Source organism: Pipra filicauda, unplaced genomic scaffold, assembly GCF_003945595.2.
Source record: "Pipra filicauda isolate LSUMZ 115617 unplaced genomic scaffold, ASM394559v2 scaffold489_size442543_pilon, whole genome shotgun sequence".
Lineage (NCBI taxonomy): Eukaryota > Metazoa > Chordata > Aves > Passeriformes > Pipridae > Pipra > Pipra filicauda.
The window spans coordinates 359,989-387,086 of record NW_024104630.1 but is presented as its reverse complement, the minus strand read 5'-3'; the positions used below and the strand labels follow the sequence as shown (position 1 = coordinate 387,086).

The 27,098-nt window shown below is 38.6% G+C and overlaps 1 protein-coding gene across 1 annotated transcript in view; it reads left to right on the top strand.

Moving 5' to 3' along the window:
• XRCC4 (X-ray repair cross complementing 4) overlaps window positions 1-27,098 on the top strand; it is a 124,251-nt gene that overhangs the window by 48,047 nt on the left and 49,106 nt on the right. The window contains exon 6 of the mRNA XM_039386516.1: window positions 23,553-23,700. Within this exon, the coding sequence (XP_039242450.1) occupies window positions 23,553-23,700 (148 nt within the window). The remainder of the gene's footprint in view (window positions 1-23,552; window positions 23,701-27,098) is intronic.

Sequence of the window (27,098 nt, the reverse complement as noted above, 5' to 3'; positions counted from 1 at the left end):
CAGAACGTAACCCAGCTGCCACTGATTCCTTTTTCTTCTCCTCTGTGCTGAATTTTATTGCTGCTGAGTCCTCCCAGAGATCCTAAAATGACAATAAGATTATCAGACTAATAAAATATCATTTGATATTGTGGTTGGCACTCATGTCTTTGCCCTACAAATTAGACCCTCTTATTAGCTGAAAAATACTTTAGTGATCCACTAAAAAGTTTTTTAAAGTCAGAAAGTTTTTTAAACAGGAATAAGGATTGGATAAACTCTTCTGCTTCCTTCCCAGCAGCTGGAAAGGTAGATGGAGGGAAAAAGTTTCTCTCTTCACAGTGTTTGGAAAGTGACCAGAAAAGAGAATATTATTCCTCTTCCCAAGTATGTGATGAAGCTGCAGGGAAAGATTTAAATACTGCAATCTGTAATAGATGTGTGAAGAATAAGGTAGCAGATGGGAGATAAGCAATGGAAGGAATTATTTTACAATGTATTATTGTTATTTCCAGTTAAAATGCTACTATATGTGGCTGCCTGTAGGCAAAACAAGGCTACTGGGCACCCATTTATACTCAGCTTGCATCCTCTCTATTTTAGTTTCTCTTGACCCTGAGTTCCTTAGATGTATTTCACATTATAATTGGTGGAAGTTAGTGCTCCTTGGGGTAAGGAATCACCTCATGATCTAGCCTGTTGCATTAAGTAAATTTTATGATCTGTGTTTCTTGCCATGTGTATGGAAATATTCCATATTAAGTGAGTCCTCAGACATTCAGTGCTCATACTTTTCTGCATGTTTGATGGTGAGGACAGATTCAGAAGTCGCTCTAATAAACTCACTGTTGTGCCTACAATAAATAAGAGCAAGCACCTTTCCACTTTCCACTGCTTCACTATGCAAATGTTCTCATCCCCCTCACTCAGATTCCTGCCTTGGGGATTGCGTGTTGTGCCTTCAGGGGTCTGTGGCTCCTTAAGTTTAATTAGCTCTCTTGTGTAGTCCAATCCACCGATGGCCTGATGCTGCTGGTTAATAAGCTTTGATCACAGTTAATAATAATAATAAAAAAAGCCTGTCGTAACAGCACCTGGTTGTGCTGTACAGTAAAGGTCCATCTGTGAAGGCTTATCTTTAAAAGTCTGTTTTTAAGAAGTTTTAGTATTTAGCCATTTAATTTACTTCAGTCTTAAATTATTTCTTTTTCTTTGTCAAGCTATAATTGGAAATGGTTCTTCCCAAGAAATAATATCATTTTCCTTTCCCTTGAAGCTGTACATACCTTTTTCCTTGAAACTTAACATTGATCCCCCCCCAACCTATGATTTGATGCCTGTAAAATATTTGTGGTTGCCAAACTGCTTTCCCTCTGTGTTGTACCAGGTGCTATGGTCAAAATACATTGACAGTGCAAATACCAATATGTTCCATGTCCCTTTAAAAATCCTAATGTGAATATTGCACTGAGGGATTTATAAAGTACTACTTTCACATTTTACTATGAAAATTATCAAGATTGCTTATACCTCTGCACAGACCTTCTTACTGTCCATGCTTTTGAGAGGGTGGGGGGTTAATTAGAGCAGAGCTGGACATAAATTCTGTGAGTAAAGATACTTCGCACTGAGCAGATATTTGTTTCCTTTGGAAATAAAACGTGTAACTTGACCATCTTCACAACAGCACTAATTTGGTGAGACTCTTGTTTTCTCTTCTTCCGGGACCTATTTGGACACCTGTTGGTTGAGAACGTTAACTCATCAGTTGTGAAACTGCAGCACTGGTGGTGCTGGAGCAGGGCCACTGACAGCCCTTCTCCATTCCACCCCCCCCTCCACCTCACCCCCCCCTCCCCCTCCGCAATAAACAGTTAAAGAGCAACTACTTATCAGGTGAGGAGGAAACCTCTGCCAGTCATCAACAACCTTCCTGGGGTAATCCACATTCCAGTGCTTTTGTTTGTCCTTGGGCTTTTAAGTCTATTCAGTATCCAGCATAATGGCCCTTTTAGGGTCTCTTGTCATTAAAGGAAATAGCAATAATTATTCTTCTTATACCAAAATATGCTTCAATACTTGTATTATGGATCATAGAAGTTACTGAATTCAGTGCACAATGTGATGTAAACCTGCCAAGGAAACCTTTCTGTCACACAACTTCATTATGAACTTTATCGTTCCACTAGACCAGGTTCCTCCAACCTGGCATTGGACACTTCCAAGGATGGGGCAGCTTCTCTGGACAACCTGTGCCAGTGCCTTACCACCCTCACAGGACGAATTCCTTCCCAGTATCCAATCTAACCCTGCCCTCTGTCAGTGTGAAACCATTCCCCCTTGTTGTATCACTTCAGGCCCTTGTAAATAGCCTCTCTCCATCTTTCTTGTGGGCTCCCTTCAGGCACTGGAAGGCCAGAATTAGGTCACCCCAAACTCTTCCCTTCTCCAGGCTGAAAAATCCCAATTCTCTCACTATCAAAAATATTTAAGTATACTTCATGATATACTGAAAACAAAATAATTCACATTCAAGTAACACAGCTCATTTGTGTTTCCTTCCCTCTGGAAAATATGGCTGTAGCTTAAAGAGTTGATCTTGAGTTTAGGAGCTCTTGGAGAGGTATCCTTTCATCAAAGAGAAGTAGTATTGGTTCTTGAGAAAAAATGGTTCCTGCAGGGGAATGATAGCATGTTCCTACAATCCTGAACGTTGGGATAAAATCCCTTATCTTCAGCTATGGAAAGGACTCCTATCTGTGGCAGTCAAAAAAGCCTGGATCCTGCAGGTTCTGGCAGACACATTGCAGATAAATTTGCTGAACAACTGGTGGCTGCTTCATGTTTTGTAACAGCTCTTCTGATGTTAAGTTGAATATTTTGTAGGTTTTCTTCTTACGCTTCATGTTTTCCTGTGTGTTTTCTTGGAGCTAATAGCGAGTCAAGCTATCAGAAGTTCCCACAGGCTGTTTACCTACCCCAGTTTGTTTCTGCACGGGAACAAGCTGCCACTTGTTAGTTCGGAGTGTTGCTTTGTCTCTGACAAAATGCTGGAAGGACATTTGATCTGGCCACCTGTGTAACATTCGCCGTCCTAATTATCCTAATTGCTTCCCAACTGTATTACAATGTCTCATTCCAGCAAACAGCCTATCTTGATTGAAAGCTGGGTTGTTCAAGATTGCGCTATGGTTGCTCCCTTGATTTATTACTTACCCAGGTTAAAGCAAGCACACATCCTTGTTTTTACTTGGAAATTTTCTCTCACCCTGTGACTCTGGTGGGTCTTCTCTAGATTTAAGAGTTGATTTCCCTATTTGGATTTGCTTTCTGCAGCCCTTTTCTTTTTGTGTTTCTTCAAACCCAGTGAATAGTTGACTGGAAACAGATTTTACACCTAAAGAAATGTCAAGATCATTATATTATAAAAATAAGAATAGAAAAGCATTTTATTTTAACCCTTTAAAAGGTCTTTGATTAAGAAGCAAAGCCAAGAATCTCTTTGCTCCATTTAAAAGTCATGAATGTAATACTCCTGTAAACTTTTTTTGTTTTGGGTCTTTTTTTTAACTTATTTCCTCCTCCTCTTCTCTTCTATCCTGCTTATTTTATTGGATATTTATGTTATTTATATCTATCTTAAGTAAAAGAGAGTGTCATAAAATCAGCTTCCTATTTGTCTTTAGCTCTTATTCGTAAAATAGCACATGAATCAATCTAAAAGATATTAGGGGTGGGGATGAGGTGATAAAAATGTACTGGAAAAAAAATTGCTTTACTCGGTAGAAAAACTAAATGATAACACTGGCTGATACATAAATTCCACAGAAATCATTTGGAATGTTGCCTCATTTCTTGGAAAGCAGTTTGGGTATTTTTTTGTCAGTCATTGTACTGGAAAGCTGAGAAGTTCCTTTTTATCTTTAGCATGAAAGCCTCTCCTCAGGGATTCTTTTCCTCAATCTCCATACCACTGCATAGGAGTTTTATGCAAATTAGAAATTTGTAAAACTTAGAAAGGAAGAATTGGCTTTAAAATAATTTGGAGACGATAGACAAATGGCACCTGTAGCTCCAGTTTCTGTCATGCATTTTGCTGTGTTCTGCTTGTTTTTGAAGATTAACCTGAGCTTGTTGATTTATGCTCCTTCACTGGCCAAGTGATTTCACAGAGGAGCCATCAGTCACAAAGCTATGTTCAGGCAGGTCAAACATTAAGTTACACCCTCTAAAAGATGGAGGGGCGATGCTTGCAAAACTGGAGCCGTCAGCATCCTCTTAGTTGTTTTTTTACTTACTGCGTAAATGAAAAGTAACAAAAGATATAATGCCAAATCAAAAGTATCGTAAACTCTGATTTCTGCTTTTTTTAGCTGGGTGGAGACTAGAACCCAACATACTGAATCAGAGAGAGAATGTATTTCCTCATAATTACAGATGCCTCATTGTACTTACTTTTTTTTTTATGTCTGTTTTATTTTACTCTAATGGGACACAGGTAACTGGACAACTTCTAGTGCTCTGTAAAAAGCAAAATGACAATTCATGAGGTCTAGGGCTTTACATACATATTTAGGAAAACAGAGGGCAAAACCCCTTTCCCATTATTTTGCAATGTATGTTCTAAAACGGCCTCATTTTCACTGTGCTTAAACTAAATCTCTGTCTGAAAACTGTACTCAGATAAAAAGGTGATACATGTCTGTGCATCCTAAGTATAACCCTCCTCTCTTAGAAGCTAAAGATCTAACTTTTCTTTAAATAAATTTAAGTAAAAACATGCTCAAAGATGGATTAGTCTTTCTGCAGATTTCCTCCCCATTTCACAACCTTTTACCTGGTGACAGCTTTGCTCCTGTTCCTGTGAGGCAGCAGATAAAAGGTGTGATCTTGATCACTTGGGACTGTTCATCACATCTTTTGTAGTCTTCACAAACTGAAACCGAGTAATTTACCTTTCCCAAGAATGTATCCCTATAGTCAGAACGCTAACCTTTTCTTCCCTTGTAGCTTATAAAAATGCCATTATTAGCTCATTTATAACTCGTCAATTCTGTCCGCGTTTAAAAAGGGACAATATCACTCCTCATGCCAACAGAGGAGCCCTCACTCCTCAGTGAGTGGCTGGTACCCGCTGTTCTAGAAATTTAGATATCTAACTATAAATTAAAATGGATGCTCTTTTTTAATGCTTTTTTTTTTATGTGGAGTAAAATATAGAACTTATTATGTAGATACCAGTTGTGTCCAATTTCAGCATAATTAAAATAAAAAAGGTATATAAGCATACATTTGCATGTACCAGTATTTTGGAATGTATTGGGAAGATAATAAAAGTTAAAAATTGCCATTTATTCCATAATAGTTTTTCTTAGCCTCTCTCAACCAAACAACTGCCTCAAACGTTTGAAATCCACAATCAAAATAGATTAGTCTTCGGTGTTGATGGCCATGGTAGAAAAACAGTTTACTATGCTGATTCCAAATGACTCCCAATTTACTGCCAGGCCATCCCTTTGTTTAGTTTGAGAGGAGACCTTATTTTTTATTTAGTAAAAATATTAAACTTTCTCAGTACAAAAATTAGTAAGCACCTCTTTGGCAACTGATAGCTGATAATATCAAATTTCAAGAGTGACCAAAGTAATTTCCATGATTTAATTGATTAATTGGACAACAACTTGGAAAGTTATTGAGTGTAACCTGTTCAAGCAACACCAAAAATCTGAAATCTCTTATGCTGGTCCTTCTGCAGGGCAGGTGGTCGTGTTCAGTTTTGTCCATCGTCAGACATCAGTGTGAGCGGGGAGTAACAGGCAATGTGAGTTGGGGAGCAGGAACTGGGTGGGAAAAATGTAGATTTCAGGAAAATAAGGAGAGACACGATGTAATATAAAGCTACATTTAACACCAGTGTGTAATGTTGGTGTAACTTTCCTTACTTGGGTCTGAGGTCTGTAGTTTTCTAGAGGAATCTGCTGATACTGCACAAATCCCTGTTACATATGCTTTTGGCAGTGAAATGCTGGTTTGTATTCACCACTGCCGCCTTTTTGCCAGTGAAAGGAGCATTTTGCATCATATTTATACCTGCCACCTGGTTTCCTCATCCTCTTCTCACTCTGCACCTTTCTTTGCCCACAGCCTTATCATTAATTAACCCATTCATGGCAGTAAGTTAATTTTTGTCCCTTTAATGAACCTATTTGTTTCCAATGGAGAAATAAACTCAACTTGTAGGAGAACATCTTCCAGCAGTGCTTTGACTCAGCTCAGCTCTGCGCCCGCAGCTGAGACTTCAGATCTTCCAGGACAGATTACCTGGCTACAGTATTGTTCCTGCTTATACAGTCCCCAGATTTCCCTCTGCTGATCCTGCAAGCTGCATCTCCAATTCCATAAAGGAAAAACAGTGCTTGTTGGGGATTAGCCATACTGTGAGCTGTTGTCTCAGCCAGGAAAAAAAATAGCTCTTTAATCTATAGCCAGGTGTTGGATTCTCACAAGGATACTCATTACTTGGGTTCCTGGGAGAGAAGGGTCAGGTCAGGAGTATCTGATTGCCAGCAATTTCCTGGGAAAATTTCCTGGCAGTCTGAAGGCTTTGAGGTAGGAGCTGAGAAACACTGTGTGGAACAAAGTGGTTTACCTATTTGTAATGCCCAGGGGTTCTCTCAGAGGGTGATGTTGGCATTTTGGCTCTCTGCATTGCCTATTTGAATTTTGTCCCACTATCTCCATGAAGTACGAATATATTTTCACTGAAAACTTCAAAGTAATTAAAAAAAAAAAGGAGACATTTTAAGTATAAAATGAAGCTGTTGTGTACTTCTTGCTTGATAGTTTACTTCGTTACACCTCAACAAATATTAACTTCTCCAGTCAGGCATAAAATTCTGTTTTGGGAAGGGTATCATTAACTAAATGGCTCACTAGCAGCTCATTGCTCCTGCAGAACAATTTATATGCAACCATTTAATTCAAAGAAGACTTTCAGAATTTTGATGAAGGTAAAAGTTTCACTGCTTCTTATTTTTTGTTCAAGAGGTGAAGAGAGAAAGCACATTATAAAACCACTTAGTCACCTTTCTGAAGTTACCCTGTGGCCTGGGAGACAGGGAAGGAACATGTCTCACAGCATAAGTGATAAGATTTGGGACACATCCTTGAGAAGTGAGACACTGGCTCCTTGCATCACTGATCAGTGTATGCTGAGGGGAATGTGAATGAAACAGAGAGCAAAATGTGTTACCTGGCAGGGAACCTCACTGCTGGATGGTAAGCAGCAGATGGCAAAATCTCGTGGAAATGCTGTTTTGCCAAAGCAGTTGCATGTTGTCAGCCACTGGATTTCCTTTGCTAAGATACTCTGTTTGTGGCTTCCAGTGACTCCTCTTTTCTGCAAGTGAAAGACTCACAGCATTTTTTGTTGGGATATTCAGGAACACTGCCTTGATATGGGAGAGAAAACAGTAAAAGGTGTACAACATGATATTGGGGTAGTAGGTAATTTTCTTGGCTAATTTGTTTTTTAAAAATCCCACAAAACTCACAAAACAGGATTTTTTGTAGATCATAGAATCACAGAATAGTTTGGATTGGAAGGGACCTTAAAGCTCATCCAGTTCCACCTGTATCCAAAGGTGAATCCTCATCCGCAGTTCATTCCAACTCTGCTCCCAGGTTCCAATGAGCACGAAGAGCACTCTGTTCATCACCTGTTCTTTGGGAAGGTCTGTCCCTTGCTCACCCTTGGCTCTGACCAGAACAGATTGCAGGCAGCCTGAAGACTGAGTTCCATCATTTCCTCATTTGACAACAGCAAATCTGAGTCACAATTCCTGGCACTCTCCCATTCCAAAAGAAGGTGTGCTTAATAAACGTCCCTGCAGAACACTGCTGCTTCTTTGCATGGCTGCTCCCTGAAAAATGAGCCTTTGTGCAGGAGATTAAAAACATGTTGATGCTTGTTCTTCAGTGGGACCTGCTTGTAAATTACACCCGACTTGATTTTAGTTCTGCTGAACAAAATGGTCAACTCAAATATTGTCACCTACTTTGGTTTTTAAAAGACAAGACATTTTTTTGGACTGATGTAAGATACAGACAGAGTTTTAGATTAAGTGGATTTTCAGTCATTTCAGTGTGCTGTCATTAATTTTTCATATGATGTGCCCTATTTTTTTTTACTTTGTTTTTTTCTGTCCCCCTGTGTTTAAAACTATCTCATTAACCAGTGAAATTTAGGAATGTGTTCTGCCAAGTGTTTGTAAGCTCTGAGGATATTAACAAATCCCTAACCAAGCACAAGATGCCGTCAAGATACAGAAGTAAATGAAATACACATCCTCTCTGTGTGCCCAGGAGGGATAAACTCCAATTGTGCACTTAGCTTTAACTTTTCATCAAATTGGAGAACAGAGAAGTGTTTCTTTCTGGAACTCCTAGTGTAGATTTCCAAGAAATGATTGAGGCTTATAGCTTTTAGGGAAATGTAAAAAGTGCTTCTGCCCACCAAGGACTTCATAAAGATTTTTGGCACTTGTGACATGAATACATCTGTCTTTTCCCTGTGTTCAGAGATGGAGGCAGATTGTAAATGATGGAAATGTGATCTTTGATTTCCCACCTGCCTGTGCCTAAACTGATAATATTTAATTTTTTTTTGAGAGAGAGAAATGAAAGGTTTTGCACAGCAAGCCATTACATTGAGCAGCTGACCTCAGTTACTGTAGGCTGATGACGTTGACTGCATCAGACCAAGGGTTAAATCAGATCTCTTTCTCGAGTCCTAACATCTCAGGAGCCTTTCCTGTGGAACAGGGCAGGGATTAGAAGATTCCTACTGGAGAATTTTTAAGGGCTATGAGTGCTTTCATGACACCTTTAAGATATTTGGATCATGAAATTGATGTCAGTCATTTTCACAAAGCACCAGCAAGGTCAAAACTGTGACTGGCCTTTGGTTTGTGCTCTTGTGTGAGTGAATTATATCACTTTTTAGGCTGTTGAACTGCTTACTGATGGTTTGTTCTTTGCTCAGTTGCAACACTGGGTTCAGGAGCTGCCTAATGAAAAAACCTACTGTCTTAGTTTAACAAGATTACAATTTAGAAATTAAGAAACTTCAAGTGGAAGTGTGGAAAAGGAAAAGAATAGATTTTTATTAACAAAATCTGAATAAACAACAAATGGTGCAATCAAAAACTTTCAGAAGAAACAAAACAAAGTCCCAATTCCCCAGGTTGGGGGGGGGAGGGAAGGGAGGGAGGGAGGCAGGACTGTCCCGGCAGTTCAACAGCTGCTCGCAGCCACGTATGCTCGCAGCCGCCGACGGCTTCACAGCCAGCAGTGAAAGGCTCTTTTTTCCCACAGGCAGTCCCGGAGGCAGAATAGCTCGCTCAGAGATGGGTTGGTCTCTCTCTTCGAGGTGTCCTGTGGGGAAAAAAAACAAACAACGCTTCCTCTCAGGAAAGAAAAGGAGGCGGCCGACACTGCCCGCCTCCACCTCCCCATCCCGCTGTGTCCGGGGGGGGCCCGGACAAAAGACTCCCCAACCTGGTCCCCCACCACCGCGCTTCCGGGGAACCTTCCCCTTTTCCCGCTGCCGTGCTACCCAGCGCATGCGGCTTCGCTCCGTCCCCCACTCCCTCCTGACTCCCCCATCCCGGAAGAAACAAACGGAGGGGGTGGGGTGTGATGGGAAAAACGGGACGCTAGGCAAAAAATTCCAACATCTCTTTTGAAACCTATGATACCTACTATCTTTCTGGGCATGTGAACATCAAAAAGCCGTTTTAATGTCTGAGAATTTCCTGATTAGCTTTGTGGCATAGTTAAGTTTTGATAGTCTGAGAAAATAATACGCAGAAAATCGTGTTACATTGGGAACAAGCATCATTCTCACTGTATCCTGAGAGAAGGAGGGACTTGTCCACCTCATAGAATCATCGAAATATGGAAACACAGAACCACTTAGGCTGGAAAAGACCTCTAATGTCATTGAGTCCAAGACTTAACCCAGCACTGCCTTGTCCCTAAACACCAAATCCATACATTTTTGGAACACTTCCAGGGATGGTGATTCCACCGGTGCCCTGGGAAGCCTGTTCCAGTGCTTGACAACCCTTTCTGTGAGGAAATTATTCCTTATATCCAATCTAAAACTCCCCTGGGAGCAACTTGAGGCTGTTTCCTCTTTTCATGTCTCTTATGTGGGAAAAGAGCTCAGCCCCATGCTGGACTTTCAAGAAGATATTTGTTGTTAAGTTTTGGACAGCTCAGAAGAGGAGATGGTTTATTGCTTCCCTGCTTATCCCCCAAGACAGGATAACTAACGATGGAAGAAATGCCCCCATTGTAAGTACTTTTATGTGCATTGGAGGTATTTTTGTGTGCAGAGAAAGGCCAACTGTGCCAACCTTCCTCCATTTTTTGAAGTGACACAAACATTGAAGAGCTGCTCTGAGAATCCAGATAAGCTGGCACTTGCAGGAGATATTTATATTTTATGGCTAAAACACATTAAATAGTTTTCTAAAGCTCTAAGGTTGTATGTTTAGTCTACTGAGGAGAATTTTCTCTGCATGAACAACGTAAAGTTGCTTTAAAATAACTGTCTGGTAAATTCTTCCTGGGCAGGAGAGTGTCCTCCAGCAAGTCTCTGTTCAACTGGAGTGAAAGGAATGGGCACAGGGAGATGTGCCTTAGTGGGGCAAGGGGCAAACCCACAGTTCCTGTCTTCTGGTGGGGGATAATGTATTAAATTCATGGTACAGATTAGGGATTTCGTAGCTCTTTTGTGAGCTTGAAGTTGGCTTTTTTTTTCTTTTGTGCCCCTGGGTTGCTCAGGCTGGACTGTGCTGCTTCTGTTCCCATTCAGAAATACACTGATATTTTAATTTGCATCTTGCAATAAATCATCCCCTTGTGGCACACGGGCCTTACGAACTTTAAAATCCATGTCTGGGAGACAGGAGATGGCTTTAGTTTTCTTAGATACCTTTGGATAACTAGATCAACACAGTTGTTATTAGTTAAAATAGTTGTTATCATTAGAAATTGTTTTAGAGGAAGTATTTTTGAGGTGAGGATTCCAATGAAGGTACATGGCATTTTCCTTTTTATACTACCAAAACAAGAGGCTCTGGAATGACTGCCTTGTTACCTGACCATGCCGGTTAAAGGGAGTCCAGGGACTTGGAGCCCATTGTGGCATCCAGGAATGTCCTTCCCAAACTCTCATCAGCTTTTCCAAGGTTGGGAAAGCTTTCTTGTATCAAATAGAATTTCACATTCTGGGGTAGGTATCGTGTGCTAATGAGTTAAAAATGGATATTTTGCAGGATAGTCATGGTGGTGCTTTTTTTCCTGCTAATCCAGAGCTTGTGGGGGAGGAAAACAGTCTGTAAGACTGTTTTGTGTAATTTAACAAAAAACTACACAACTGGAATGTAGAGATTTTACTAGAGAAGAAATGGTCAAGAAGGATTCCAGGTGTTTCTCAGGGAGTGATATTATTCATTTGCCTTTTCAGGAAATACACTTTGAAAAGACTATGTTCATGCCCAGCATGCAATTATCCTGTTTGCTTTGTTTTGTGTATTTCACCAGCAAACCACCCCAGAATAATACTCTGAATTCTCAATTGGCATAATTCATTATGGCTCCATTGACTTCCAGAGGGGCTTCTCTGGTTTACTCTAGCCAGAGTGTTCAGTTCTGAATATGTAATAAAAGTGTTACTCATTTGAGCAGCCGTTATTCACATCAGCATTTTGTGCCCAGTCCTGGATGTTTTAATGTGTTTTTTGTTGACCAACAAAGAGGGTGTTGTGCACCCCAGAGAAAGTATGGACAAAGATTAGATGCATCTTTCTGTGTTTTTGAACTTTATTCTGACATTTTTTAAAATGTCTTATTTGGAACTCTCTGTGATCTAATTTTTTTTCTTTTTTTTTTTTTTTAGTTAGGTATACCAGTGTAATAATGATTAATCCATTCCAATAAGAGAAAATGACAGGTTCCTAAACATCTTTTTAGACAAGTGTTTTGATGGTTAGAAACAATATTAGTTAAAGGCAAAAATTCCAGCATTAGATAATACCAACATTGTTTTTTCTAAGGATCATGCTGTCAAAGATAGCACTATTTAGGATAGCTGGAGTACTTATAAGATGGAGCCTTTAATTTGAGAAAATGTCATACTGGGATTATCTATTGTACATTTCTTTTTTTCTTGGAAAGAGTGAAAAATCAAACTATACAATATTTTCTGGTTATAGAACATTATTATGGCTTTCTGCCATCTCACACATCAGCTGCTTAACCCAGTGACCTTATTCTGCCTTTGCTGCAAGTGAGCTTAATTCTCTAGGTCTTTGTAGCCTGAAACACCTTTTTTTTCTCTTTATTCTTCAGTGAATGTCATAAAGTCTTTCATACTTTCCAACATTTTCAGCAAATTTTTCTGGAAATAACCCACTAACGTTCTTTCTTTGAAGACATCCTGGTTTTATAGTATTTCATCCTGCAATTTAGTATGTAGTTTGTATCACAGTGATCATCCCTTGATATTTTTTCCTGAAGGAATGTGCCAAAGGAAAAACTCTTTTCAGACTAAATCAGTCTGTTGTGTTGTGGTGGGGAAAGGAGTGTGTGTTTACACTCTTTGTATTTAAGTCCCATTTTCTCTAAGCTTTATTTAGTCACAGGGAGACTGTATTACTTTTTATAATCAAACAGTACCATTACAGTAGCTGTTGTTTTGGAGAAGTGTCAGGAAGTGTTTAAAATTTCCACAGACCCTTAATAATTTAAATGAATTTTTGATGGTAAAGGGGCATGAGAGTTGCCCAGTGTAATGAAATTGCAAAATACTTCAAATGTTTTTTTTCTTCCACATGGTTATTTTGAGCTTGCATAAAATATTAAGCAATGATAAAGTATCCCTTTATATAGATATCAATCCTTTTTCAGAATCACTGCATATTGATGGAGAGGAATTGCACCAAGCTTTGCCAGTGCAAGCTGTGTTCTACCCTTCAGTAATTCCTCAGGCAGCTGCCCCCTGCAGAAGTCTAGTCTGCATATCAGTAAAGCTTAGTAGTAAGACACTTTATCATGAGAAAATAGCATGTTTCCTGGGCTTGAACATTTAGATTTTGTGTTATGAAGTGGATTTAGGTGATCAAAACGCTGTCATCCCCATTTTAATAAAGAATTTCCCTGGTGCCTCTTGGCCCTGGTGACTCGCAGGGACATTTGCTGGAGAAGGAAACATGGAACATTAGCACAGCTTAGGGTGTGATCCTGTTTTTTCTTACTGAGGAGTGGAGTTTCTGCCATATGGAAAGACTGTCCCAGAATCAGTGGATCCCAGGAGAGCAAAGCCAGGTCTGTATAACGAGTCTTGCTGTGACATTCCCCGTCACACCACACAATTACTTCATCCTACATCCTGGCTGTGCATCTCTGTCGTCTTGATTAACTTGGGACCATGGTCTTTTGCCATTCACCCTCACCACTGCCCTCTAAAATTGCCCTGAGTATCTCCAGCTTGTTAATATCCAGGTATTTTGTACATGTTTCAATGGTGTAGGTTTTATCTTCTGAAGCTAAGATCCTGTCTCACTGCAGTTTCAGCCTGACCAAGAGAGCCCTGCAGAAGTCCAGGGGCCTGGAGAGGAAAAGCAACACAGGTCAGACTTTAAACACAGGTCTGGGATCTTGCCACAAGTTTTACAATCAATCCACAATGAATAATAAATAAAGAATAAAAATTGTTCTGCTTATGTGTCTCTGTGAGTGTTAAAAAGCATCTAAAGAGAAATTAAACCAACTTCTTGATTCTAATTGGTAATTTTTTGTTCATCATATATTAATGTCCTGTACATGATCAGATTTCACATTCGTTGCTCAGTGTTATAATAAATATTAATGTGTTGCTGCTCTCAGAGTACTTACTGAGATCTTTAAAGTTCCTTAAGTATATTCCCAGAACGTCTTAGAGGAGCCAAAACTACCTGTAGCATTTTCCAAAGCAAAATTATTCCGTGATGTTGCTCGAGATTGTTCCCGTGCATCTGCCATAAAAACATTACTGTCATTTCTGACTGAGACACAGGCATCTTTTATGTTCATCATTTCTGAATCCATTATAAAGACCTTAATGGCAGCTGTATATAAAGACATGCCATAATGACATCTTAAAAGCTGTCTTTAAATTCACAGCATGAAAAGCCTTTTAGGAACACTACATGGAAAAAAAAAAAACAGGTAGCTGACAGCAATTTGTGGATAATATTTGTGGTATGTCTTTTATTTAGTGGAGGCTTTATATTAATTTCAAGATAAATAAATGGATCCAGAGAGATAATGGTGTAAATGGAACTTTGTTCCTAGTGAATGACATGTGAGACCTCAGGTCAACTTCCTCATTTCACACCAAATGTAGGGAAATGCATGACCAAGTTTGAACTGTATCAGCTGGTTTTAGAAAATTAAAAAATATACAATAGAATTAAAGGATCTAAACGCTGTTAAATTTCGGAAGGGGGGAGAATAAGGTGTATACATACAAAAAGTAAAATATAAATATTCCAAAAATCCCTTCTGCAGCAAGATTATTTGGAAAGGGCACGAGCTTCTTGTGGAAGAGTCTTTGAGAAGGAAGGGGTTTTAACTGTGTTATAACTCTGTCAAGGACCTTGTATAGTGACTTTCTGGGTGATGATCTGCTTTTACCAGTCAACCACAATATACTCAGTGGGTCTCTAAGTTTGCTAAAGGCAGGGAAAGGAAAGAAGAGTGGGTGGAAAAGAAGTCAGTACAAATTCTAACAGGCTTCACCCCAAATTTTTGGTGATTATCACTGAAGCCTGGAGGATGCTGAGGCAAATCTTGGGCTTTTCTGAGGTTTGCACACAGGGAACCAAAGTGTGGATATTTATCAAAGTCAGTAGGATGAGGAACAGATCCCATGCCCCCCTCATTGCACTGCAAGGTTCTGTGTGTTGGGTAACTTTGATCCTTAGGAAACTACTCATAATATGAGTTGTCAGAAGATTGTGGCATTAAGAAAAAAATGATTGAACTTCACTCCTGCATCTGTAGATTCCAGAAGATTTTATCCATGTGTAGCTACCCAAGTCTTTCCTGAATATCAGCAAGTAACAAATATTCCCTGAATATAAGAATAATAAGAAATTAAATCACTCTAATTAGAAAGCAGCCTCCTGTAATGGTGACTTTTAGTTACTGCAGCCACAGACAATTAAAATTGGGGAACTACAGATAAAAGGTGACTTTCTGAGCAAGTAACCCCTCTTGACTGCTTCTGATAATATTAGTGATGTACAAGCTGCTCCGTTTCCCTTTTACGCATTTAGTGCTTTTTCAACATTTGTTCTTTGACGGTGAACTTTTGAGGGATTATGCTCTGTGCCATCATCAATTGTGTATGTTTACTCATAAAGACACTTTTAATGTAGCTGGTTGTGTTGTTGATAAAGGACAGAGGGCTTATGTCACTGAGTAGATTATTTTTAAAGCTTTAAATCTTTTTCTCTCAAAGAAAGCAAACAGGACTGTATATATATGTTCCTGTGTAAATAATATAAGCAGAAAAATAGCTTCTGATCAGAATGAAGTATTTGTTTCAAAGCTTTTGTGCTTCTTTACAAATATATAGTGAAATACAGGCAAGCAAAATTCCTGTTTAAATAGGTTTATATTGTAGATTTTTTTCCACCTGAAATGTTTTCTCAGCCTGAAGTAGAAATATCTGTAATCCAAAAAATGGAATGTAGAATATAATTGGTAGAGGTTACTAATTTATCCACCATAAACTACCATCATTATGAAATCAAACATTTTGATGTCATGAGTCATGGTCTCCACTGAGCTGTATTGATTTCCTCAAAGATTGTTTAATGAAGAAAGAAATCATTTTTGTGGTCAAAGTGTCTGAGCTCCATCTGTGTCAGAACACTGTGGTGGAACACCAGGGCACTGGGTCGGTGATGTTGCGGGTGCAGCTTACACTTGATTTTTGAGGCTGCCTTCAGTACACAGAGGCTGATCTCTCTGGCTTCATAATTCCTGTGGGGTTAGTGAATAAACTGTGTGTCAAAATGGTGATACTCTGAACCAGATTTTATGAGCAATTCCAGGAGACAGACCAGCTACTCTAAAGGCTCTTCAAGCACCAGGGCAACACAAAGAAATAAAAAAATAAATTGAACAGGTCACAGAATCCCGGGATCATTGAGCTTGGAAAATCCCTCCCAGCTCATTGAGTCCACCCTATGCCCGATCTCCACCTTGTCACCCAGCCCAGAGCGCTGAGTGCCATGTCCAGTCATTCCTTGAACACCTTCAGGGATGGGTACTCCACCACCTCCCTGGGCAGCCCCTTCCATGCCTGACCACCCTTCCCAGGAAGAAATTCCTCCTGATGTCCAGCCTGATCCTCTCCTGGCACAGCTTGAGGCGGTTTCCTCTTGTCCTGTCCCTTGTTCCCTGGGAGCAAAGCCCAACCCCTCTCTGGCTCCACCCTCCTGTCAGGGAGTTGCAGAGAGTGGGAAGGTCCCCCCTGAGCCTCCTTTTCTCCAGGCTGGTTTCCCCCAGCTCCCTCAGCCGCTCCTGGTGCTCCAAACCCTTCCCCAACTCTGTTCCCTTCCCTGGACACACTCCAGCCCCTCAATGTCTCTCTTGTCTGAGGGGCCCAGAACTGCCCCCAGCACTCGAGGTGTGGCCCCAGCAGTGCCCAGCACAGGGACGGGCACTGCCCTGGGCCTGTGACACACCATGGCTGGGACAGCTCAGGGACCATTGGCCTCTTGCCCACCTGGGCACACCTGGGCTCAGAAAGTCAAAATAAATTTAAATAAAGTCAAAAGGCTTTGTTGTCTATGGATCTTTTCAGTCACCCTTATGTATTTCCAGATACTGCTTTTGAGTGAAGAAACTACCACGGGAGTAGTTATAGTTCCAACTCTGTGTTTGAGGGGTTTGATACTTGCTGTCTTAATTCAGTCTTTATTCAGAAGCCCTGTTTCAAAGTGCTCATAAGTAGATATTTTATTTTACCTTCACATTCCCAATAGTGGTACTATTACCTATAGAGGTTGTGAAATTCCCATCCCTGGAAGTGTCCATGGCCAGGTGGGACGGGGCTTGGAGCAACCTGGGCTGGTGGAAGGTGTCCCTGTCCATGGCAGGGGGTGGAATGACCCAGATCATTCTGTGATTTTGTGATTCCATGACTACATAAAGGTTAACAAAATAATCACTTAATCACTTATCTGAAATTGGTAAGTAATGTTAATTATGATTGCTGACTTTCTTCTTTAGGGCTGATTTTCAATCATCAGGCTCCACATCCACACCATCAGAGGTTAGGCATAATAATGATAAAAATTGTGTGACATATTGGGTAACCTTAGAGGTGATCCTTGGAAGCCCACCCCTGTTGGTACCAGGGCCTGGATCAGCTGGGTGGGCTGAGCAACATCAGCTGAGACAGCAGAAAAACTGATTAGAGCAAAAATGATGGAGTGAGATTTATGTTTTACATGCCTGGTGAGAAATTACTTTGGGCTCCACCACCTCACATTGAATTGAAACATCACAGCTCAGAAATTTTTTCCAAAGCTTTGTGTTTTTGGTTCCTCTGTCTGTGTGTTTTGTTGTTTTGTTTACTTGACCTGCATGCTGCTTCACATCTCCTGGGAATGCTGTCCAGGAGCCTCCTGCCTCCACCCTGGGTGGTTCAGATGATCCAAATGCGACATCCGGAGAATGACTGCAGCGAACAGTCACACCCAAGACAGTGAGCTCATCTAACCCTTTTTAGTGCTGTTGCCTGAATTTGGATGTGCTGGTTTTCTAGATGACAGCACATCCAACCATGGTACACAAAAATTAACCTTAATACAGAGTTTCTAAAAGATTGGAGGTTCAGAGGTGCAAAAAAGACTTCTAAAACTGCATGCAATAAATCTGGAGTGGCAGTGGATCATTGGAAAGCTGGAGTTTGCTGTTGGTGAGCAGCCCAACTTGTCCCTAAAAGAGTGGCTAAGTAAAAACCACCTCAGCACCTAAGTCGCCAGCTTTGATACTGCTTCTGTCAAAGCACCCGTGGAAAATAAAGCAGGGAAAGCAACTTCAATGGTTAGGAGATTTTAGATACCAAAATTGAAATTGCAAAATTTCACCTCTTTGTAATGGAGCTTCCACCTGACCTATGCCAGGACAGATTTGAGCACTTTCTGTTTGTGCAGTAAGGCAGGAACTAATTTTTAGGGGCTGTAGACACTATAAATATATAATATGTGTATATGTGCTGATCTTCAAGATTTTACTGATAAATCATAATCTTTAGCAATGTTTATAACAAGAGACTTTTTTAAAACTATGACATTACTAAAGTATTTTCAGCAAAACATTATTATGGATTATTGAAAATTAATGTCTCATTTGATGAGGTGGATATGGTTCATTGAAATCTCGCTTATCGAGGCATTTTGTAAAAGAAGAATTTCTATTACAGATCATGGCTTTAGTGATTAAAATTAATGAGCGCCTTCAGAGTCTCTGCAGATACATGTAAAATGCATTGGTTTTTTACCTTCATATTTTGATAGATGAAAAGATTTTTTCATGCTTCCTGACCAAACTTATTATTATTTGCTTGTCAAATTTACCTTAATATTTTTTACCATTTAGTTTTAAGACAGTATGAGATGGCAACAGATAAACGTCTGAGTTGTCTCCATTTAATAGTCATTGAGAAGGAGACTGTAAGGCAACAAGATTTATATTATAATATGATAAGTTTCCCTGCAGGTTTGAAATAAGTTGATTTTTTTTTGTTTTGTTTTGTTTGGTTGGTTGGTTTGGTTTTGGGTTTTTTGGGGGGTCTTTTTGTGTTTGTTTTTGGTTTGGTTTGGTTTTTGGGTTTTGTTTGTTTGTTTTTTAAATTTTATTAAAGTATTGTCTTTAAAAAGCTTTTAGAAAAATGTGACATCAGGAAAAAATAGACTTTGCAAATAGAAAAGTCTGTGGTAATACAGCCTAGCAGGGCGAAATGTAAACTTCCTTACTGAACTGAATACAATTTATAAATTTAGTGTGGCTGGATCTAAACTTTTTGCTGGAGTTGTTTTAAAATGTGTCTTCATAAACACTTCCCATGGAGATATTCCTTATAAAAATAAATGTTAATAACTTGCTGACAGAGAATTTATAGAACCTCAGTCTCAGCCACCTTTCGGCCCCAGGAATTACTGTACGATAAACCCAAATTTATACAAAGGGTGAAATATACAGTAGGGCAGAACAAAGGGAATGCAGAAGGGTTCTAACTGTTTTCCTAAAATTATAATAGTGGCATATTCCTGTTACTTTCACTGAAGCAGATGCACGAACCGTGAATACTAGTGTTTAATTTGTGATCTCTGAGTGATCTAAATAGATCTATATCTTATGAAAAATGCCTTACTGTGGCCAGAATCTGTATACACAGTATAACTTCAGCGTAGGTAGAAGTGGTGTTTCCTAAATTGCCTGTCAAGCATGACTTAATCCCACTTTGCAAATACTGCCTACACCAGTGAGAGATGTTAATTTCCATACCCATTCATTTAGAAGGCTCTGCTGAGACTGTCAAAGAGATGCTAATTATAATCAGCCATGGTGATCCCTCAGGAATTAGGCTGGGATTGAGAAAAGGCCTAATTGCTGAAATTACACTACCGTCGGGGATTAAAGTGATGGGTTCTGCTCCCTTTTTTTTTTTTCTTTCTCTGGTAGCTTGAGGAACAGCTGTCACAGGCAGTTCTGGGGCTCTTCAGGTGATGTTTTTGTGACCACTTTGTCACCTCTTGGCCTAGTTTATCTACCACTGGTGCTGATTTTAAGATAAATCATCAGCTTCATTAAAGGCAGACAGCAGAACTTGGAAGTCCAGTTGATTAACTCTGTGCAGCAACACAAAGTGCCTGGAGTTAGGCAGAATTCAAACAGGAGATTCTGCTCTAAGAGAAATTTAGGGGACCTACAATAGCATTAATATCTGAAAATCTGAACAAATTTTCATAAGTCCTTACTACTGTGACAAAAAAGCTAAATTTTCATTCAGGAGAGAAATTAAAATTGACAGTTCTGTGCTGCTGTTGATAAAATCTCCCAGACAGGAGATAATTTTAAATAAAGGCTTTCCTTGAGGATGAATGCCTGTGTCCTTGATAAATCTTTCCTTTTCCATTCCAGTAATAACCAAAGTTTGGGTTTTTTGTTTTTGTAGGTGAACATTCTTTATTGTGAGCAAAGCTAAATATGAATGTTCTGTGCTGAAAATATGAATGTTCCTTGAATCCACTGGATCCTTTGTTATATATTAAATATATGATAGCAAGGTGAAGAGAAGGGAAGGTGTGTCTGTTTCCTGTGGGTAAAATCTCATGAGTTGCAACATTTTTTCTTGCCACTGGTACATCTTTCACAATTTGGACATCAAGGGTATGTATTGTGTCTGTGTGAAGCTGGGTCATTGATGACAATCAAATTGCTCAAATTTTGAAGCCTTCTACTCATTTTTTTGCTTGCTTTGCTCTCTGTATACATTTTTTATGGCAAAACTTCTAGTGCTGGTTTAAGTCCTTTATTGTACTGAGAGGAGATGGATCCTGTTTGTGAGGACAGCACTGTCATTATTACCTAGACAAGTCAAAACTGTAGAATTTTCATTACAAGTGGTGATACACAGAGAATAAAGGTGCATAGGGTCTTCTTTTTTTTCCAAACTAAAAAGTGAATATGATAGATTGGCAGGTATTTCTTTTTAAACAATTGACTCCTGTATATCAAAGTAAAATAATGCAGAAATCTCTTTTAAAATCTAGGTGGACTGCCCATCTTTAACTAGGCTACAGAAGTTAATTTTGAATGCCTGTAGTTTCAGAGATGGTGATGGTATATTACCAAATGCCTTGAGAATGAGTCCTGGCATTTTCTATATTAAAGACCTGTTGTGTTTCCAGGTCTCCAACAATTGTAGGACTGTATTGATTTAATTTCATCCGGAGTCTTCCAAACAAACAATAGTTATTTTTAGTTTCCAGTTATTTTCTAGAATATTCTATCTTATTTGAAGACTCCCACTGCCCACCAAATAATATCACTTTTTTCAAAACAACAACAAAAAAATACAGCAGGAATTTTTATTTAAAGTCTTTAATCTTAGCACAAATAATCTTTTAGTACTTGAGCTACAGTTCCCTTTCTTGCTCTCCTCAATTTTGCTTCTTGCAGTTTCTCACCTGCAGAAGGTATGTTATCTATTGGGAGCATTTTCTTTTCTTGTTCAGTGCTTGTTTTAGGTGGTTCAACTGCAGGCTTTCATCAAACAGTACTCTTGTCTGTATTTAAACTACTACTATTCTTCTCAAAGGTGTAATAATCATTCATATTGCATTACATAATATAAAAGTAAGAAATTTAATTTCCTGAGGAGTAAAGGAACTTTACTTCCTTAAAATGGTGCTGAAATTTAGACAGAAAATATTTTCAGAATGAAAAACTAGGTTTGCATCTCAGACTGTTTCTCATTTTTCCCAATGATTTTGTGTTGAGCAATGAATAATATTTTGCTGAAGGTTTCTTTGGCCTTTACACAAGTACTATAAATTAACTCATTAATGGGAATTATTTTAGGGCAGCAGTACTGGGTGTGTGTTTAAAGTCTTATGCTGATGCTTCAAGTATATGCCCTCTTTTCATTAGCAGTTTTAACAAGGAGTTTGGCTTAAAAGAAATGAAACACAAAACAAAAAGCCCCAAGCCTGTGGTGGTCAGTCGTCACCTGTGAGCCAGTCTGCTGCTGTTCGTAAGATTGCATTCTGGGCTATCTGAATGAGAAACTTTTTTTTTGTGTGTGATATTAAAAGTAAAATTCTTATTTAGAAAGAAGAGAAAAAATTCTCTTTTAAATTGTTTTTGTTCTGTATCTAAACAACAGAACAATGCTGAGCATGAGGGCCATGATCACCATTGCATATTACACAAGTCACAACAGAGACATTTTTTATCTAACACCAGCATAATGTAGGTTTTGTGTATGAGGTTAACCTCTGGATCTACTTCTTGGCCAAAGTAGAGAGTGTGGGAGGAGAACAGCAAAAAGGATAAGAGCTAGTAATAGTTAAGTTGTTCAAGTTTGTTGGGTTCTTGACAGTAAACTGTTTTATATGTATTAATTATGAAGAGGTCAACTTTAGGCAGTGGTGTTGGACTAAATAAAATAGTGTTTGTGCAGATGTTAGACATACTACCCCCAACATGCTGCATGTAAACAGTAACTATCATGAAGATATTTTCAACATTTAGCACTGGAAAAGTAAGCATATCTAGTTAAAGTTCAGTGTGGAGAACTAGGCAGTAGTTTAACCCTTTCCAGCATTTATTGTGGGAATGTGTCTTGTCTGTACTGGACTTTGAAACTTGTTAATTAAACTTGTGCTGTGGAAATATGCCTGTTGTCACCCTACAAATATCTGTGATGTGGTATAGTGCATGCTGGTAAATATTTAGTATTATTAAATGTTCAGGATGTCCTTCTTTGTAAGCACTGGAGCCTCTGTTTAATTTAACAGTGTTCTTGGTCAGAAGCACTTTTTTTTTTGAGAAACCCTGAAAATGCCACTTGTGGGTTGTATATTATCCTCCTATTTCACTTTCAGTAGATGTGAAAGGAATGAAGAAACAGGACTCGTTATTTACTTTCTGTGAGAACCTTTTTTGTTGAATCTCAAAATTATGGCATCTTTCATCCATGTCAAGATTAAACCTCTCTAAATTGCACAGAAAGTAATAATCAGGGAAGTTACCATAACAGCATCAGCCTCAGTCACCACATTATTATTTAATGTATTTCAGTTGAAATTTGTGCTGTTATGGATATGATTGTCTTGAAAATAATAAGTAGTTAAGGATTTTATTTTTAAAGCAAGCATACCAAATGAAAATATGCTACAAGATGTTGATAGCTGGAATAAAAATATCTACGTAACTTCTTAGTGCATTACTAGCGGTTTTTTAGGGGGGGTTTGGCTTAAGGAAGGATCTGGTTTTCTTGAGATTTGAGCTTCAAGGAGGTAATCGTCAAAGCAGAGAGGGCATTGTGTTTTAAGTGTGGATAATGCATATTTTATGAATGTACATGGTACATGTTAAATATGAACCAGGTAAGAAATCATAGTTTAGGTAAATGAACAAGGACAAAGCCTACTTTACTCAGCCTCAGCGAAGGAGTCAGTGAAAATCTAGACAGATTACCCAGTTCTTGCTGTCCACTGACTGCAAAGAGGTATCAAGGGAAGCTTTTCTTCCAGCTTAAATTTAGTCTCTTTGAATTTCCCTTTATGCCATCTGCTTTGACACAAACTGCTCCCAGATCTGAGCCCATCTTAGCAGTATAGAGGTTTTAATTAAAGAAACCAAATTTTATGGATTGTCTTGCGGTGTTTCGTATTTGAGTTCTTTTTAGCTTTGGTCCTTTTTCCCTTTGGCAGCACCGGAGCGAAGGGATTCCTCTCTCCTGGGGAGCCCAGGCGTTGCTGACACAGCTCCAAGAAGGAAGAGAAGACAAAGGGCAGCAAAACCTGCTGGTACAGGGCCTAAGGTGGCATCTTATGAGGCAGAACAACCACCTGAAGAAAAGTAAGCAGTTTTTAAATGTATTTAAATGTTTTTAAACCTAAAGAAGTCGTAGGATTTGTTGTGTTCCAAACCCAGCTGATCACGTGGTCTGGGAGGTGCTTAGTTATGCAGAGTATTACCTCAGAGCTGCAATATGGTTAGTGGTATTTCTTCAAAATATATGGCAAATTATATTTGAAAATACTTATAGTCCATTTTTGTCTGTAATATTCCATGGATAACAAACTCTTTAAACCGATAGGAACACAAGTATATTACAAAGACATTTCCCATGATTAGCAAAGATTTCTGTTTAAATAAACAAGAGAATTATCTTTTATTATTATATTTTGATGTAGAAGATTGTGGCTTGATGCCAGCTAGGAATGTTTAAATTTACAATCCTGTTTTATTAGTTTAAAAATTATATTTTTTAGAATGGTGTAGAAAGATATTAGATTCTACTTTTTCTGTTCTTTTACAGTACATTGCAATGAAAAATGCCCATTCCCCATTGTATGTTGTCCATTTAATTTTGAAAGTCTGCCTGTGTTTGGCTGAAATTCAGTTTCACTTTTTTTTAGTATTGATTGTTGAAGCAAAACCGATGGAGGCAAATTATTGCAGAGGAGTATAGAAAGGCCTTGGACTGAGTATTCCTCTGTGTAGGGGAATGACTAAGAAAATACTGATATTTTTGTTTTAATTCATTTAAGTAGGGCAAATTTAGAAAAAAACAGAGCAGTTAAGTTTTTCTTCTATACAATCAAGCTCTAATATGATTACAGATCAAGTCACAGCTGAACCTGAAGAGTGTCTCTTCTTCTGGGCTATAATATAATTAGTTACATTTTAAAGCTTGGGATATGGAACATCCATTCTGTCAGTCTCTATTCCCCTTTTTTCCCTTTGCACTATGTGGCAGTGGTTGTTCTTTGGTTAGCTATGGAGATACAAAATCTCTGCATTTACCTGAAAAATTACAACAGCTGAACCGTAAGAATTTTCACTTTTCTGATTATTTTTCCCAGTGTCCTTGAGGGTTTTTGAGCTTCATCTTCAGTCTTTTGCCAGCTGCTAATCAAGTTTTCAGTCAATTTACTTGGCTAATAATTTTCACTTCTCTCCAGCCTGTCAAAAGTAGGGAGATGTGGAATTAGCACCAGTTCACAAATATAGGTGTTCCTTTTTTATGAAGCCTCTCCAGTAATTTGTGCTGATGGAATGCCAGATCCTACATGGTACAAAAAGGCTTTATCTTAAGCTGACAGGATGTTGGGGTCCTGCCCAGAAATGTTTTCCAGTATTGGGTCACTGAGCAAAAAAATAAAATTACTAATTCCAAGCAAACCACCCCAGCCTGCTGGGGCGGCAAGGAGACAGGGGGGGAAGTTAACCTCAGAATTCCTTCAACTCTGGAAGGGCTCCATCACAAACATGGGAGATGTGCAGACCTTGGAAGCGTGTCGTGGTTTTTCTGCTTGGCAGGAGGATCAAATGACAGATTGTGATCACGTTTGCAAATGCACGAACGACCCCTTGTTTCTGAACACTCCTGCATAGACCTGCAGAAGGAGTTGGTTCTTTAATGTAAATGCTAATGTAAATGCTTTATAAATAAGGTGCAGTTGCACAAAACCATATCCAACAGCCCTTGCTTTAACAAATAAAGCTTATTTAGAATTATTTTCCATTTGAAATTTTGGTGACATCACTGGTGATCATTTCATGTTCACCAGGGCTGTCACAAGCCAAACATCAGGAGCCTAATACTGTGTTTATGTTTTTGCATCATAAATTGACTGATAAAAGATCTTAAATCAGATGAAAAAAATACCTCTTCTTCAAAGGAATCAGCCAAGTTTTTCTTTTCTCCTTGCCTTTCAGATTGTTTTTTAAAACCACAGTTTTTCAAGTCATTGTTACATAGAAATTATGTCCTTAACTTCTACATATTTCTTATAAGATTTTAAAGTATTCAAAGAAGGTAGCATTTATCTTGAAATAAAAAGCATCTAAAGTAAATACTGAGTCATGAAAACTGAAAGGGTTCTATTTCTGCAAATATTTTAGATTTATGGATGTTGTTGCTAGTTATGTGGCAATTCTCTAGTCCTTTGGAATGAAAATATATTCTTAGATATGACCAAGAACACTCAGAAGAATGCAAATAAAGATCTGTTTGACATAGAAATTAGAGCAAAAGGAGTGCTACCTTTCTCATGCTTTGTGTGTGGGTGCGGTGGCAGAAAAGGCAGTTGAATTGTGTTTATCCACATAGACATCTAGTATTACATTGGCAATTTATTCAAGGGCTAAATCAACATTTTTTATGAAACTTGGCAATGTGCTTTGGATAATATGAAGCTTAGTGAAAGTAGCCATGAGATCAGCAAAGAGGTGAACTAGGATTTGTGGAACAAGGTTGCTAAATGAACTGTTTAATTATTTGCTGAAATAAAGACGTACTTTAGGATAAAGCAGAAATTTAGGATAATTACTTGGTCAGTGAACTGTCAAGATTTTGAGGTTTATCCGGCTCTCTAGCAGGTTGTTTTTCAAATCTGATATTCAATGAAAGGAAATGCTTCCTTAGGCAGACAGATGTTACTTTTAGTTAATAACAGTTGAACTGTGGCTTTTAATTTACACATTTTAAATGTGACAAAGGATGGATCTTGCAGTTCAAAACATGATTGAGCCAAGAAGTTAAATAAAATTATTCTGGTTCTAGTAAACTGTGATGGTATTGATGCAGCTTTAACTGTAACTTAATATATGGCAATTTCCTAAGGTGCAAAGCAGAGATAATATATAAGTCAAGTTAAGATGCAAATTCTACTTTTCACAATTTGCATTTCATAATTGGAGTGGAGAAATTAATGAGAGTTTTCCCAATCCACAGTTAGAAATTGTGCTTATTACCCAAATCTCTCTGCAGGCTGCATATGAATGACACCATTAGCCATGTGGAATATGCATTCAACAGAGAGGCTTAAGTGTAGGGCGCCTCAACCTGAATCCTGTAAATAATTGGATGTTTCTATAATATCTTCACTTTAAAAGTATTTGAACCTATTCGGGAGTAGATAGTACCTACTGAGGATGGCAAATTTTTTGATATAATGTTAAAAATTAAGTACAGTCTGTAGTCACAGAGTACAATGGAACAGAGCTGGAGCCTCTGTAACTAAAAAAAAAGTAAATCAGGAAAAAACCTCCCTTTCTAGTGCAACTTACAGCTTTTACTTTGCTTCCACGAGGGAAAAATTCCATCTTTCTGCTTTGGTTTAACAAAATTGGTTTTATTTAATGAGTTAAGAAAAGCAAAAGCCTTCCTTTTTTTTCTGTCCGTCATTTTTTACTAATAAAGGATCTAGTTTTATGGTCCTTATTCACACATGGATTTCCTAGGAGGA